The 16,351-nt window shown below is 37.3% G+C and overlaps 1 protein-coding gene across 1 annotated transcript; it reads right to left on the bottom strand.

Annotated features, from left to right (window-relative positions):
• Positions 1–264: 264 nt before the first annotated feature.
• hk1 (hexokinase 1) lies at positions 265–13,163 on the bottom strand. The gene is made up of 18 exons (XM_065296841.2): positions 12,870–13,163; positions 10,449–10,611; positions 8,098–8,246; positions 7,505–7,624; positions 6,610–6,705; positions 6,043–6,142; positions 5,623–5,806; positions 5,387–5,542; positions 5,058–5,291; positions 3,984–4,288; positions 3,550–3,698; positions 3,153–3,272; positions 2,961–3,056; positions 2,771–2,870; positions 2,471–2,654; positions 2,138–2,293; positions 1,694–1,927; positions 265–1,429 (listed from the first exon to the last, which is right to left on the bottom strand). The coding sequence occupies exons 1-18, from the start codon at positions 12,930–12,932 to the stop codon at positions 1,282–1,284; spliced, it is 2,757 nt and encodes a 918-aa protein (XP_065152913.1). The 5' UTR covers positions 12,933–13,163; the 3' UTR covers positions 265–1,281.
• Positions 13,164–16,351: the final 3,188 nt, after the last annotated feature.

Raw genomic sequence — 16,351 nt, 5'->3', positions numbered from 1 at the left:
GGGTCAAGACAAATCGTACAAAAACTTACGAATGTGGTCGTATGAATTAATACGAATTAGCCAATTCGTAAAATATGTACGAATTCTCGTGAGATAGCGTTGGGTGTACATACCTTTATTACCTTGCAAGTCAACCTTTAGTACAGTACATTCATTTAAGATAGAAAAGACATTTCTTTTATTGCACACACACACATCACACAAGGTTTAGATACCTAACACTAAATTGCTTGGTCAACTTAAAAGGAAACAGGGGAACATAAATGTAGTTCTTCAAAATATTTTAATGGTTTTCTTCTATATGTTTTCCAGGAACATCTATTTAAATAGTGCAACTATGAAATTGTACAAAATCAGTGGATGCTAGACCTCAGCTAACAAATAAGGCATGCATTCATCTCTGAGTCACTACACAGATTCACCCACATTAACTACATGTGATCACTCACAAACAACCAAGCCAGGGCACACAGAAAGACATTAGCTGGAAATCTGAACTGTAGGGATGATAACCTGCATATCTGCGTACATACACAGCAAGAAGCTGACAAAAGCTATAAGTGCGGAACAAGTCTTTAGTTATCATATGGTAAGAGTATTTCAGAGAGGGTTAATAGGCAAAGGCAATATATTTTCTTACTCATTTATATGATTTGACTATTACAAAAGGGGCATCCCAAAAGGGAAGCGTTTACGAATGATTGCAGAGGAATAGCAGCTGTGACCTCAAGGCTAAAATTTTCTTCCCCACTCTGGCCATGAAATCTTTGTGCAATTCCTAATATTCACACCACAAGCAAAATACAGTACACAAACTTTTGGAATTAGCTTGACATACGCTCGACAAAATATCTTCTTTATCTCAGGAATCCACGTCTATCACTTCCATCATGGTACAATGCAGCCACCAAATACAAAAATAAAATAAATAATATATTCCTATTGGTCAAATGTCTTAACTTTTAATGTTTGCAATGTTTTGTTTACATTTCTTCCCTTTCCTCAATATACATCCATAAATATTTTAACAACATTTTAACATCTTATACATCTTGGGTGGGCGGAGATAGGCCGACCCCTAATAACGCACACTGACACACACACATATAGAGAAAGGCTTACAGTAACAAATACTTTATAAAGGAGTGAAACAGAAAGCAATGAGTTAAACCTCAGCTCTGGGCATGAGCAAATGGATCTTGGTGAAGGAGAGCAAAGTCACAGCTGCACATGGAGATAATGGAGGCTTGGAGAGGGCTGAGGGTTTGTTCTGTGCAGGATTCAGTTTTTTTGTTCTTGCTGACGGATACGGCACCCGACCGCAGTGATCAAGGCAGCGCCCTTCCCACTTCCGTCTTCTGAAAGGAGGAAGGTGACGTTGCAGTTGGGGGCGAGCTCCTTTACAGTCTGGTGCATTATACGTGAGAAACTGTGGAGAGGAAACAGGCCATCAGGTTAAAATTTAAGCTGATATTAATGAAGAATATCCACATTCAATGGCATGAAAAAAAAACACTACCATTAAATCAGTTTACTGTGGAAAGACAATCATAAAGATTTGCAAACTAATGAAGGTAAGTCAAGAAAGAATTTTGATATGGGGGTGAACTAGTCCCTCAAATTTTTTAACCAATTAACAAAACACGTAACAAATGCCTGCTGGTGTACAAATTATAATACTTAAATGACTCACTGTGGATGAAGTTTATAAAGAGTGCCATCAACCCCAACAGTGATGTCCAGATGATCCAGTCCACGGTTCTCCCGGATTTTGTCCACGACAGCAGCCATCCCAGCTCCACAGAGCTGAGCTGCCCTGTGGGAAACAGCTCCGCACACTTCCTTGACAATAATACTGTCATCACATGTGGTGTCCAAACCCAAATGCTGCAGGATGCCCCTCACTTGCAGTAGTGCCAAACGGTCACTAGAGGAAAGATTGACAAAATGTTCAAGCCACTGAGCCAATCAGACACTGAGCAGTTTGTTAAAAAAGGATATGCTAAACAAAATATAACTGTATGTAAACAAAAAGTAGGCCTACTATAGAATTTGGGCATTTTAATCTGAAAACAGGTGTTTAATGTCTGATTTTCATGATGGATCGAAACAATATATAAGACAATTGCTGTTGTACCTCTCAATTTGGGAAAGGAACTTGGTTTCGAAGATACCCCTGGTCTTTAAAGTCTCAGAGATCTGACCTCTGAAGAGGAAACCACGCTTTGTCAGGTCAATCAAGATGTTTCGCACAATTTCTCCCAAGTACATACCACTGCACATCTTCTCATACCTGAAAGTGAACAGAAAACAAACATAAACAAACAGCATAAATCATAAAGAGCTAAAACATAAATGCATTCGAAACACTTTTTATACATTAAACATTAAGATGCATTCTATTCTTGAACAATTTATGAAATATGGTACATAAAAAGTTTCATTTATTGACAGGGTAAGAAATGCTTACTTCTGTTTTCCAGCATTAAGAGAAAGATCATCCACAGCATCGTCATATTTAGTCCGGATGTCATCCAGGCAGCCATTGTCACCGAACGCTCCCCACTCCATGTTCACACACATTCGGCCTTCATTTCCCTCCACTGTCTCAATGTTACGCATCTCCTCCATGTAGCAGGCGTTGCTGCCCGTTCCTAAAACCGCACACACATCTTAGCAAGCTCTGGTGGGTATATACTGTACATATATATAGTTAAATATCATTTTAAATGTAATATTGAATATGTGTTATATGATTATGTTTTTGTACCTGCGATTAGTCCAACCTCACAAGTGGGTTCTTCATATGCACAGGTCATCATTGTACCCACTGTGTCGTTCACTATAGCCACTACGTCCAAATCAAACTCCTGTGCGCAATATAACAAATACAAAACATAAGAGAACTGCACACGCATTGCCGATCAATGTCACTTTTGTGACAGTATGCTATGGCTCACCTCTCTTCGTTTGATCCCCTCTCTCAGGAGACCTACAACATCTTCTCCTTCACAGTCTGTGGCATTGAAGCCCTTTGTCCACTTTACCAGAATTCCCTGCATGCGTCACAGAATGAGAATATTAGGATTTCATTCAATGAGCAGTTTGAGTTAAAACTTCATTTAGAAGAGTTAAGAGAAAAACCAGCTCACCGCATCCAGGCTGGTCTGTCTGCAGGGGAAGGAGAAGGTAAAGCCTAAAGGCAGCCGGGCATTCTTCATTCCCATGTAATCCAGGAAGTCAGATATACAGGCCACAATGTGATCAAAGAGCTGCAGGTGGTTGTTGAAGAACAGTTGGGAAAAAAATAGTTACAATCTTTCATTTGATGCCATTAATTCAAAGATACAGATAAAATCAAATTCAAAAAAATGAACAGCTCTTATTTATTTTCCAAGACAAAATATCTTAACCAAGTCATTTAATATTTAAAAAAAGGTTTAAGACTTCTGATATATTCCATGCATTAAAAGATGTTCAAAAGATTTAAAAAAAATAGTTTTGTAGTCTTTAAACAGTGTGAAAAAAAATGCAAAAGTGATTGTGCACCTCCTCTCCAGTTCCTTGCATTACTTCAATCGGAATAGCATAGATTTTATTATGCATTTCCACAGTTCGCCTCTTGCCGCTGCGAATCTTAACCAGTAGAACCCTGAAGTTTGTACCTCCAAGATCCAAGGCCAAGAAGTCTCCATTTTCTGAACCAAAGAGAAAATTCAGATGCAGATACAGAGAATGCATATAGGATGGGATACAGGTTAAATCTTTTCAGCTTTAATCACCAACAGGGATATAAAACAATGTCATGCATCCGTATTGAATAAGCCTAGGATTATATTATGATGTAATATAATCAGGGGATGGTTTGTATGATTTTAACATTATAATTCTGTGGCAATTACAAGAGAAAAATCAGGGAAATCTACTTGCCCATACTAAAGGAAATACACAATGTTGTTCTGTAAATTGTTGTATAATTTTACCTGATCCATCCGGGGTGCTTCGCACATAGGTGGGCAACATCCTAACCGTAGCTGTGCTTTGGGTGCTCTTGCTCAATCCATTCTGGATCTCGGTTCTCATTCGCTTCTTCACCTCCAGTAGTTGTTCTTTGCTCAGCCGGAACTCTGCCAGAGTCTCAGCGATCTGACGTGTTTGATCGGCCAATCGGTAAGCCCAGGCTGTAACCAAAGCAGCACCTTTGCCACTTCCACTCTCAGAGAGCAAGAAGCGGACGTCAGATTCTGGCACCAGACGACGTACGGTCTTATGCAGACGTCGGGAATATCTAGAGACACATCAGAATCATCATATTAAAAATAGTTTTCAGAGATGTCTAGCTTGTGACCATAAATATTAGTGTGAAGTTCTTTTTTAGCATACTGTTCTGAAATCATATCAAACTTACAGCTCTCTCAAGTTTCACAGAGTAAACAGAGTATTAACTGCTATATGTCACAGAAGGCTTTAAAATGTGAACCTGGTGATATAAATGTCAAAGAAATGAATCTGATCTCTATGAACTTTTAGTGTCCATAGAGTTTTATAGTATGTCCATAGTGTCAAAACAAATAGGCACGTCTGCTCCTGTTAAATGTGTATTAATAGAACTTGTCTTTGTTACAAGAGCTAACTAGAGAGGTCAGTGTTAAATCTTTGGATTTGAGAGTAACCAAACCGATCAGAGGCCCCATTGACTTCCATAGTAGGAAAAACGAATACTATGGAAGTCAATGGGGCCTCTGATGGGTTTGACTACAAACATTCCTCAAAATGTCTTCCCTTGTGTTCATCATAAAAAAAATGTTATACAGGTTTGTAACAATAAATGATGACAAAATGTAAATTTTTGTGTAAACTATCCTTTCAAAACTGTATTGCTTGGTATGAATTCAGGGTGTTTATTTGACTTTATAAGGCATGAAACATTTGGCATTACATTTATCAGTGTATGCTTCTGTGTATTGTTAAATTATCTATTCATTGTATTTCCTTTACAAAAAGTAAAAAGGGAACGCAGTTTAATTTTAAACCAATTATCTAAATGTAATACTCACTGTGGGTGCATCTTGTAGAGGGACCCATCAATGCCCACTGTTGTACGGAGACGTGGGGCATTTTTATTGTCCTTGAGACGTGTGAGGATCGCGCCCAGAGTGGCAGCAATCAGATTAGCAGAGCGAAAAGAGACAATAGCACAAACATGCTGCACAGCAATGCAGTCATCTTCAGATGGCTCGACACCCAAGCGGGTCAGAATATCCTTGGCTTTGGTTAGTCCCTCTTTGCTCCTAGAGAATAGAGTGATTGATGTGAGTTTGAACCATGTTAATCCATAAATGAATTAAAGAGAAACCGGTAGACTAATAAATGACTGATGACTAACTTCTCAATAGCAGAAACATGCTTGGTTTCAATTTTTCCTCTTGTAAGCAGCTCTGGGGTGATGCGGCCCTCAAAGAGCAGTCCTTCTTTGGCCATTTTCACTAGAATTAGTCTCACCAGCTCACCCATGTACATCCCACTGACCATCTTCTCAAACCTGTGAAACATTAACATTTGTTTTTGAAAGACTGAACAGATAAGGTAAAATACTTTTTTGTGAGAGCCTTTGTGACTTACAATTGCTTGCCGGGGTTGAAAGACCCACGATCGATCTCCCTGTCAAACTCAGTTCGGATGTCTTCCAGTGTTCCATCATCTCCAAATGCTCCCCATTCAGTGTTGATACACATTCTGCCTTCATCTCCCTCCACCATGTCAATGTGTCTGAGCTCCTCCATGTAACACGCATTAGTGCCGGTACCTGAGAGACCAGAGATGCATATGCCATCACACACTGATGTTGAAGAAAAGCTTTGATCGGATATTATTTAAAGTGTTATTCTGATTTGTGATCAATTTGTGTACTGTAAACCTATGCACAAAAGTTACATTATAATCAAAAGCAACATTATTTAATGATACAAATGTACAATTTGAGTGCAATAAATGTAATCTATTTAGGGGTCTGTAGGTATTACATTTATATTGGTTTCCTACCAATAATGATGCCAACTTCACAGCGCTGGTCATCAAAGCCACAGGTCATCATAGTTCCTACAGTGTCATTGACTACAGCCATAATATCTGCTTCATAGTCCTGCAAATTAAATTGTTTAAAAAATGTAATTCTTACAAAAAATGTCCCCCTGGTCTTTCAGCGTATTGATGAAACTTGATGAAAATTAGGAATTAGGGATGCACCGATACCACTTTTTTGGAATACGAGTACGAGTACTTGCATTTCAGTACTTGCCGATACCAATACCGAGTACTTAATAAAAAGACCATGATTTAAATTTACAGGTAACAGCTTTAGTCATATAATTTAACAAAAAAACAAAGGACTAGTTTTCCAGTTTGTTGTAAACTCTGCCTCTTTGGACAACACGAGGCATTAACCCCTTACACGCCGCTCAAACATAGACATTTCTCAAGCCGTGGTATCGATTCCAGGTATCGGGGGACTTTTAACGAGTACTTTAGAAAATGTGATACCGAGGCCGATACCCGATACCAGTATCGGTATCGGTACATCCCTATTAGGAATTACATAATCAAACTTACCCCACGTTTTTTGATGGCTTTGTTTAGCAGCTTAACTACATCCATTCCCTCAACCCCGCTGGCTTTGAAACGTTTGGTCCAAGTCAGCAAAACAGCCTTAAAAAATTTAAAATCAATGTTTTAAAATGTGTACAGGATTAATATAAATCTCTTAAGGTACCCCAACTATAAAGACTTGTATGCTTTGATACTTAATTTTTGGCTTCAACTATTAAAATTCATTGATAGGAACACATTAAATAGTTTCATTACTTCAAATAAAAACCCAACATGTAGTACTCATTTTAACTTATAGAGGCCGCCATTATGTTTGCGTTCTGAAATAATTAACGTGTAATGGTTCTTGTGAAATATTACTACAGTTTAGTATAGTAATACAATGGTATCTTCTATAGTTTTAACCTCTCAGATCGCCTGTATTTTGATCTTATTTCATTCGTATTTTGTATAATTCTTCATTTATGTGACTCTCTGTTAAAGGGCTGAACTGAAGACCTGATGCTGTATTTTTAAATGACCAAATATCGCCACCTGCTGTCTGTGTGCGTTTATAGCTCTCATATTCTGTTTCACCTCATTTTATAGGTTAATCTACTGATTGAAGACTTGTTTATCACATTTACCTCGCTGTAGCTTTAATAGAACGTGGTTTATTGCAACCATTTGACGTCATGTATAGTAAAGAAAAACAAAATGTCAGCCTTCGATTAAATTTTTTTTTTCAAGCTTATCAAAACTATGACATTTATACTAATTTTATTTTTACATGAATTTTGCAAAACCCAGTGTTGATCTATTAAGCCATACATGTGTTTATAACCAGGATACCTTTTATTATGAAAAGTGTTACATGGCTGCAAAACTGTCACTCAAAGTGAATCAAATTCTTCATTACCTCATCAAGTCTACTTTGTGCACAAGGGAATGAAAATGTGAATCCCACAGGAAGCTTCTTGTCTTTAATATTATGTTTCTCCATGAAGTCACCGAGGCATTCTGCAACATGGTCAAACAGCTGCAGGAAACAATGAGCAAAGAATGGAGACAAGTAAGATTAGAAGAAGATGAATGATAGGACCTCTGAAGATGAAAACACCTCATTTAAGATATTTTATGTCAGGGGTGCCTAAGCTTGGTTCTGGAGGGCCGGTGTCATGCAAAGTTTAGCTCCAACCCTATTCAAACACACCTGAAGCAGCTCATTAAGGTCTTACTAAGCACACTAGAAACTGGGTGCTGAGGCAAGTTCGAGCAAAAGTGTGCAGGATGCTGTCCCTCCAGGACCGAGTTTGGACACCCCTGTATTATGTGAAATTCTTTGTTTCTCCAATCACAAAAATATCATCAATAATATCATATTACCTGCTATTGTTGTTGTATGTAACTTTGCATATATGTTTACACTAAAAATATTTACACTAGACACTTGTTACTGATGAGTAATTATGAAGTGTGTTTTGAATGAAGAACTGGTTATACTGTATGTACCCGCGTTCCAGTGCCATGGACAATATCTTCTGGTGTGTCATATATCTGACTTTCCATCTGCACAGTCTGTTTCTTCTCGTGTGATACCTTTACACGCAGAATACGGAAATTAGAGCCACCCAGATCCAGAGCAATGAAATCTCCTTTTTCTGTAAGAGAATTTAAAAAATCGTACCTATTACCATTATTGTTCAACACAATCAAGAGTCCACATTTTAAATCAAAGTTAACCCAGAAAATAAAAATTCATTTTAAAAATGCTTTATGTATGAAAGAACTATATATTATGTGCTTTAAAAGATCCAGCCACATTCACTGTAAAGGCATGGGAAAGAACAACCAATACATTTCTAAATATCTCCTTTTGTCCAAGTTCTTACGGGTTTCAAAAGACAAAGTATATGAGATTTTCTTTGGGGTGGGAAGAATTTTAATCATTTTAATCGAAATCTAATTGGAAAATGTTTTTAGGCAACCCAAAAGAAATATGCCAGTACTGTCAATCTCACATCATAATCCAACTGAAACTGGCAATAGTGTACTATTCTTGTAATGATGAAACTGTGTAACAACATTTATTTTGGTAGTGACCAAGGGGGCTTATTCGGGAATGCTTAACTGAGCTGGGCACAGACATTAACCAATCAACTCAGGCAGCGCTCTCAGTCAACAGCCTATAAACACACATAGCCATGCATTCTTGGCAGAAAATGTTTGTACTAAAGCGGTGATTAACAAGTCTGCTTGTGACTTTTACAGTAAAAGAGATTAAACAGAGAAAAGCAATGGCATGTTAAAATGCATCATTCTTGTTCCCGAAGGCTCCTCGACGTGCCCAGATTGTTGATACTATGTTCAGTTCATGTTGCCAAGCAACAATGAAACTCAATGGGTTTTATTTCTGACCAGCTCATGTTGTTAGATTTGAATGTAATGTGCTTTATACGATTTTTAATACCGTTATCTCCTTTGCGTTCAGTTCAGGTTATAAGTTAAGATCACATTAAAGTAGTTTTAGATCACTTAGCAAACATAGCAAAATCACATGCCGTACTAAACATATTGTATTCCATTGTAGACAGATTCACGTTATAAACATGTTATTTACAGTGATAGTTTTTAAATTTATTAATCACAGTAAAAACCACAATAAATCACATAAGTTCTTTCAAGGTCAGTGATCTGACCCACCAGCTAAAACTAGCTAACCCACCAGTTTGACCTAGACTGGAATACCGGCTTTACCAGCATGGACTGGTTTTCAGTATAGGGCATTTTCAAATACCACAGGCTTTCTGTAAACACTCAGGCATTATATGAATGGGATATTAATAGATAAGTAGAACTGTTTATACTCTAGTGTCCAATAACTTGTGACCAGGGAGGTGAACTTTTGACAGGCTATTCTAGACTTGATCTATGTGTACAGTACTATACTACAAACAAGGTGCATCAATCACACAAATCAACAAGATTAAGATTTATTGTTATCCATATTTTTAGCATTGCTCTGATTTACAAATAAATCTGTAATCATTTGCTAAAATTAAACTTGACATAGAACCACCTAAATGTATTAATACACATGAGAGATGTCTGTAGGATGCATTACATTTACTGAAATCAACTGCCATGTACCAATCTAGGATTACAGTACACATAATCTGTGATGTAACCCAGTGACTCTGATTGGAGGCTGCAGGTCATGCAGAAAGGCATGGTCACATGTAAATGCAACTCAAATGTGTTTTGGTTCAGGAAGAATTGGTTCAATAATGTTACCACACTATATTGACACACCATTCTTTGCTATAAAACATGAATTGGAGGATTGGAATGAAGGTTATAATATAAAAAGTTATTTGAAACAATAGCAGTTAGGAATTGTATAATGTTACAAACTGAATACTGGTTAAACTAGTTTTGTTACTACTTTCGCAACAAGTGTAATAACTTTCCTCAAAACAATCCTCACTCGTGTCTGAGTACAGATCACATTACATTAAGTCATCACATCAATATGTATTTAGTTTATCTTCCTGTTGTAAAAGCATTTTAAAAAGATACAAAGAAGAGAAGTAATATAAGAAATGCATACTCTGCAGTTTGCTATACAATACATGGCCAATACTGACTGTATTTGCAAGCTATATGTGAATTTATGCATATTCATATATTTAAAGAAAAACTATACTCCAAAAAGACAGTGGTGTAAATGCTTTAACAGTATCATAATATATCTTAAAGAAAAATTGTGGAATTATTATGGATTTGCTTAAGACTACTTTTGGTGTATGTATGTGTGCATGTGTGTGTGCATTTTAATGTGTCCAAAAGATTTGCAGACTGACCTGATCCATCAGGAATGGACCTTACAAAGGTGGGCAGCATCTTGACAGTAGCTGTTGGGTTGGTGTCTCGGGCCAGACCGTTATCCATTTCCCTTCGGAAACGGGCCATGATGTCTCGCAGTGTCTCATCAGAGAACCGCATGGAAAACAAGTATTTGTCAATCTGATAAAAAAAAAGGAAATAACAAATTACTATTAGGAGAACATACAGTACTTGTGTTCAATTCAGAAACAACTTAAGTAAATATTTGATGTCTTCTTAAAGGAGATGTTTAATTGTAATCAATATTATTAATAAACACACACACTAATGCTGACATGTGCCAAGCTAAAATGTGATCAAATCAATATCCGTCATTTTAGGGAGGTCATTCTGTCCTTGAAATATAAAACCAAGAAACTAGATTTAACAGCCATACCAAAAGTCTATGAGACATACAGTTCATAAACACAGACAATATTTGTCAAGTAAATGGCTAGTTGAAAATGTTTTATTAAAGTCTAATGGAATGAGAATTAGGTACAATTATAAACATGAGCACCTGCTCTTGTGTATGCTGACTCATGATTTATAATACTGTGAGCACATGTGAGGTGAGATTGAGGCTGAATGTTGCATTTGATGCTATTGGTAGAATATTTATTTACATTAGTGTTTTTAATTTCTTTATGTGCTTTACTTAGTTATATACTTTACTTAGTTATTTGACAACATACAGATTAATAATAAACCTGTTATAAGAATAATAATTAAAATTCCTTTAATATATATATATATATATATATATATATATATATTAAATCTATATGTATACCAATATAATACCAAATTACTTATACCACACATACAAGAAAAGTCTCTATTTCAATTATGACTTCCTGCACAAACATTTTCAAACTATTTAAAGCTCTTAAATTTGGTAAGTTGACCAAAACAATAGGAGGGTGTGTAAGCCAGGTCATTGCATAACCAACATGAAAAGTAGCGCCGTCTTCTGAGGCCTTCAAAAAGGCCTTAAGTCTCAGCGAATGCAAATTAAATGGTAGCTTTATCAAAGGCATTTTCATCTGTTTATACATTTTAAAATGAGTAATGTTAGATATAACTGTAAAACAAGATTTTTGTTTCCCCTAAAAACATTTTTGCAATCACCTTAGTAAAGAATAGCGGTCATAAAAACTCTTATCAGTTGAGAGCAGCGCTCAGGTGTTACACTGCATGTGTCACAGCTCAGGATAGGTTTCATTGTTACAGTAGCCATGTTGTTAAACAATATAACTGTTGTTTCTGAGGATGTGACTAAATTGACTTCTTAAGTTATTAATGAGGCCTATATAATGTCTTACGCATCAAATCCATGATGCAGTTTTATAGTATGAATGACTTTGCATCATTGGTGTCAGAGGAATTAAAAGCATAAGGATAAGATAAGGAGTATATCAATTAAATTCACGCCTTGAGTTCCAGTAGCTCCAATGGTAGACCTTCGCATTAGCAATAGCAACACAAAGGTCATTGGTTCGATCCCCAGGGAACACACATACCGAGAAAATGTATAGTTTGAATGCACTGTAAGTTGTTTTGGGATAAAAGAATCTACCAAATATATAAATGTCAATAATTTATTTGGTGTATATATTTTCTAAATACAATCATATAAAGGTTTTACCTCAGTATGCGGTAATAAAGATGACTTGTAACAAATAAAAAAGTAATAGATTTGATCTTACTTAAGCCACTAACTAACTCTTAAGTTAACACAAAAAGCTAACTCCTTAGTAAGCACACATTTAAAAAGGTGTTTTTTAAAAACCTATATTTTTTATAGGCACAAGAGTCAAAATACAAAAAAATGCACCACCACAAAGTTATCTAGGCACGTACATACACGCATTCCCGCTCAGTGTTTGTGTCTTTCCCCCTCCTCCCTCCAACTAAAATGCTTCGTCAAAACTCCCATAAAAGCACGAGCTGTCAGATGGCTGTGGTAACCCGATCCCATGAGGGAGGGGGTTTTGTATGCTCAGGACCACCTTCCCCCACATGGAGACATACTCTCCAATCAGCACGTTCACACACAGAGACGAAAAAAACGTTTCTCTCCTCATGCCCCATCGACGCCCCACATCCTGCTTTCAAGGACATTGCAGCACATATCCGACATTCTGCTGCGATGGCTAACAAGGGTAAACCTCATCCTCCTACCATCACTGGCGCATGGAGTATGACGTATCTGCTGCAGCTAGAGGTACGTGAGGCATGGCGCATCTCACGACTCAGACGAGAGGCTATACATGCTTCGAAATGCTACGGCCTTAGTGACACCTGCAGTCACGCATCTTCATGAACTTGCAAGAGCAAGGAAGGACACATACGGTCACCGTTAAAATCAACGTTTAGTACAAAAGATGACAACTCACCTTTTTGACCTGGTCATCCTTCAGCTCAGTGAAGTAGTAGGCCAGAAGCTGTGCTGCTATCATCCTGCTTCACCTCTTTGGTGAAAAATTCCTGAAGCCTGAAGAGTTACCTTACAATCCTTTCCAGTAAGGCAGGAAAATGGGTTTGAGGCTCAGAAGCGACGTGTGTTTACTGTAATAAGAGAAGCCGGCATGTAGTGGTGTTCCTCTCCCAGCAACCGTCTGTCTGTTCCTCGTCGGCCTAGGAAGTCTAGCTGTATATAATGTGCTCGCATGAGATGCAGCAAAGGCTGGGATGGGAAACTGCTAAAGCACCGCCCATTCACTATTCTCCTATTGGCTGAGGTTTATGGGCAGGCTTTTGAGGCCAAGCACAGCTGACAGCCCCCTCCTTGCCTGCTTTACTCCTCACCCACCTTCATTCTTTTTCTTTTCTTTCCTTTTCAGTCTCTCTTTGCTCTTCCTTATTTTGTTGTGTTAACCCTATTTCTCTTCCTCTTTGTCTGGAGGAGGGGACTTAAGAAAAGAAAGGGGCTTAACCAGAGAGCGTCACGTAAAGCACGTCCCCAATGCGTCACAGACCCAAAGGGATTTTGAGGTGGCCTGTTTCGAACCTAAACAGCCTCAGTGAAATGCTGAGTAATGCTATCGTACGTACAGCTAAAGTCAAATCAGCAAAGAGCAATGTAGCTTCATGCTTCTATTCTTAACAGTCCAGTCCCAGTACGGTTATAAAGACTGGTTATATGCGAAGCAGGAGAAAACAAGGAGACATCAGAGTTAGTGATGTAATATCTGGGGTGATCAGCAGGGGGACAGTAAAAAAGAGACCAAAAAATGACATTAAGGGGTCAAACAGGAATTCTTGCCCTAAAATGTGTAAACAGGGAATGAACCTACAGGAGAAAACATACAAGGATGTTAAATTGTGCAAAATCTCACTATGCAAGGAAACGAATACCTCGTTTCCCTGTAATCCATTTTGCAATGCAAGTGAATTGCTAAATGCATGTCACTGAGGGCAACTGGGTTTATAGTAATTGGACACAATTAGTAACACAGGCTAGCTTTTGTGTGTCATGCTCTGGGGTATTCGCCCATCCTCCTTTCCTGTCAACAGCACGTGAGTGTGAGAGTAACATCCTCTTACTGCTCAAAGCCAATCAGATAGTCTTACCAAAGATATGTCACAAGACCAGCATAGATTAAAGATTTTTTTCTTATTTATTATATATTAAATAGAGGATTTGTTAGGGCAATGTAATTTTATGAAGAAAATGTATACACTCTAAAAATACTGGGTTATTTTTAACCACTACTGGGTCAAAAAGGGACAAACCCAGCTGTTGGGTTTAAATAACACAGAAAATGTTACAGCATTTTGGATTGAAACAACAAGGTGCTTTAAAGGTTCTTTCCAGCGGTGACATAAAAAAACCTTTTTTGGTTCCTCAAATAACTATTTAGTTAAAAGTTCTTTAAAGAACCATTTCCTTCATCCTTTTTTTTATAATCTGAAGAACCTTCAGGTGTTATAGATGCTTTAAAGCAGTGGTTCTCAAACTTTTGTGGTGAAGTCCCCCTTGTGTACGGTGCTTCACTTCATGGCCCCCTCCAAGAAAATGTATGACTTAAAACATTCCAAAACTTAAAGGAACATGCCCACATTTTGGGACTTTAGCTTATTCACCGTATCCCCCAGAGTTAGATAAGTCTTACCTTTCTCATCTCCGCCCTAGTAGCAGTACTTCAGCTTCTGAGAATATAGTTCCAGTATGTATACTGTTAAAAGATGGCTGTGTCTCATATGACCTTGTACACGGTGTGACTATACAAATCACAACAAATAAATAGGAAAATGTTTGTGTTATTTTGTCACTTATTGGGAGTAGTATGCTAGCTGGAGCCATTCACTTCCAGTCTTTGTGCTAAGCTAAGCTAGAGGGGGCTGCGTCAGACAGAGTTACAGTACGCACGGAGATGAGAAAGGTATGTATGGACTTATCTAACTCTGGGGGATACGGCGAATAAGTGATATTCCCAAAATGTGGGCGTGTTTCTTTACCATTCAAATTAAACAAAACATATCTCCCCATCACAGACAAGGTTTAAGGCTAGTCCTAGACTAAGACACATGTTGGAGCTGTCTTAACTGAAAATAACTTGCACTGGCAAATCTTAAAATATGCCAGTGTCATTGATTTGTGTCAAGATACACATCAGTAACTTCTTTTTTTAAGGCATGTTGTTAAAAGATGCTTAAATGTCTTAATTTAATTTTACATATTAATATATTATATATTACATTTTTAATATTTGGCCTAGTCTTGGCTTTTGCAAAACCTTGTCTGTGAAAACAGGCCATTAAATTATGCAATGTAGTGCTGTTGCATAGTACCCTTATTTTTCTGAGGTTTCATTACACAGAATTTATGATAATGTAGAATTAATGTATTTTATAAAATGTATTTAAACTGGGGCCCCCCATCTCCAGTTTGAAAAACATTTTGACAAAAAAAACGTTCTTCTATGGCATTGTGAAGCACCTTTATTTTTAAGAGTGTATATATTTTAACGCATAGTGACAACAGAAGAAATCAGACATACTATATTTCAATTCACATACTAGTTAGGACTCAGGCGATATGCAGTTGTCTTGGTCAGGGCATACTGTAGCCTACTGAACTGTAGATGTTAACTCTACAACCGATTTAGACCGATGAGTGAGTGAGTGAATGAGTCCAGAGTAAGTTAAACACTATCTATCTATCTATATATATATCTATATATATATATATATATATCTATATATATAATTTTTTTTAACTAATTGGCATTCAAAAGCAAAAAAAGCATCAGCAATTTTGAGGTAAGTTTGATTCTAAAGAAGTTATGCTTTTAAATTGAGTTATAACGTGGATAATAGTTGCCAAATCAAGTGTAATCTGTTGTTAGTAATCATGTTAGTTTGTCGTGATTTCTTTTCTTAACGTTACCGCATCAAACTTTTACCAACCTGTTATTAAGCTTGTCAGCAGCACACAATTCAGGGAAGGGCATCATCAGCAACTGGTAGGCAAGGACCTCGTGCAGATCGCAGTATCGCGGGTAAGTCACGCAGGAAGATTTTAGTATTAATTTTAAAACAAAGTCTGTTACGAATGACTGATCACAGGCTGCACACGCTATCAAGGATGTCCTATTTTAGATAAGTAACAATAATAAAAAAGACTTGTTCATCTATGTGTGTAAAATACTGTAATTTCTTTCTTTCTTTCCAATTCAACGGTTACTTTTCTCAATGAGACCGTCTTGAGTACCGCCGCTCCCTGTGCAGAGTACGTAGTTTGCGTAGGGCACCAACTCGGTTGCTTTGAAAATAAAAACGTTTCACTTGTATAAATATGAATCACAGCAACATATACAAACTATATGACTTCATATACAGCATTTTGCAGTGAGTAAGCAGATTACGCGCCATG

Source organism: Paramisgurnus dabryanus, chromosome 20, assembly GCF_030506205.2.
Source record: "Paramisgurnus dabryanus chromosome 20, PD_genome_1.1, whole genome shotgun sequence".
Classification (NCBI taxonomy): Eukaryota; Metazoa; Chordata; class Actinopteri; order Cypriniformes; family Cobitidae; genus Paramisgurnus; species Paramisgurnus dabryanus.
The sequence above is the reverse complement of the archived record's forward strand: the minus strand, read 5'-3'. Positions and strand labels throughout refer to the sequence as shown.

What these genes read in the sequence shown, in the direction of transcription:
- hk1 (XM_065296841.2), bottom strand. Translation starts at nt 12,932, where the DNA reads ATGATAGCAGCACAGCTTCTGGCCTACTACTTCACTGAGCTGAAGGAT. An exon ending in AAGCACCCCGGATGGATCAG is followed by an intron (nt 3,699 to 3,983) that starts GTAAAATTATAC and finishes TCTTTGGTTCAG; the next exon opens with AAAATGGAGACTTCTTGGCC. An exon ending in CTTAATGCTGGAAAACAGAA is followed by an intron (nt 2,294 to 2,470) that starts GTAAGCATTTCT and finishes GTTCACTTTCAG; the next exon opens with GTATGAGAAGATGTGCAGTG.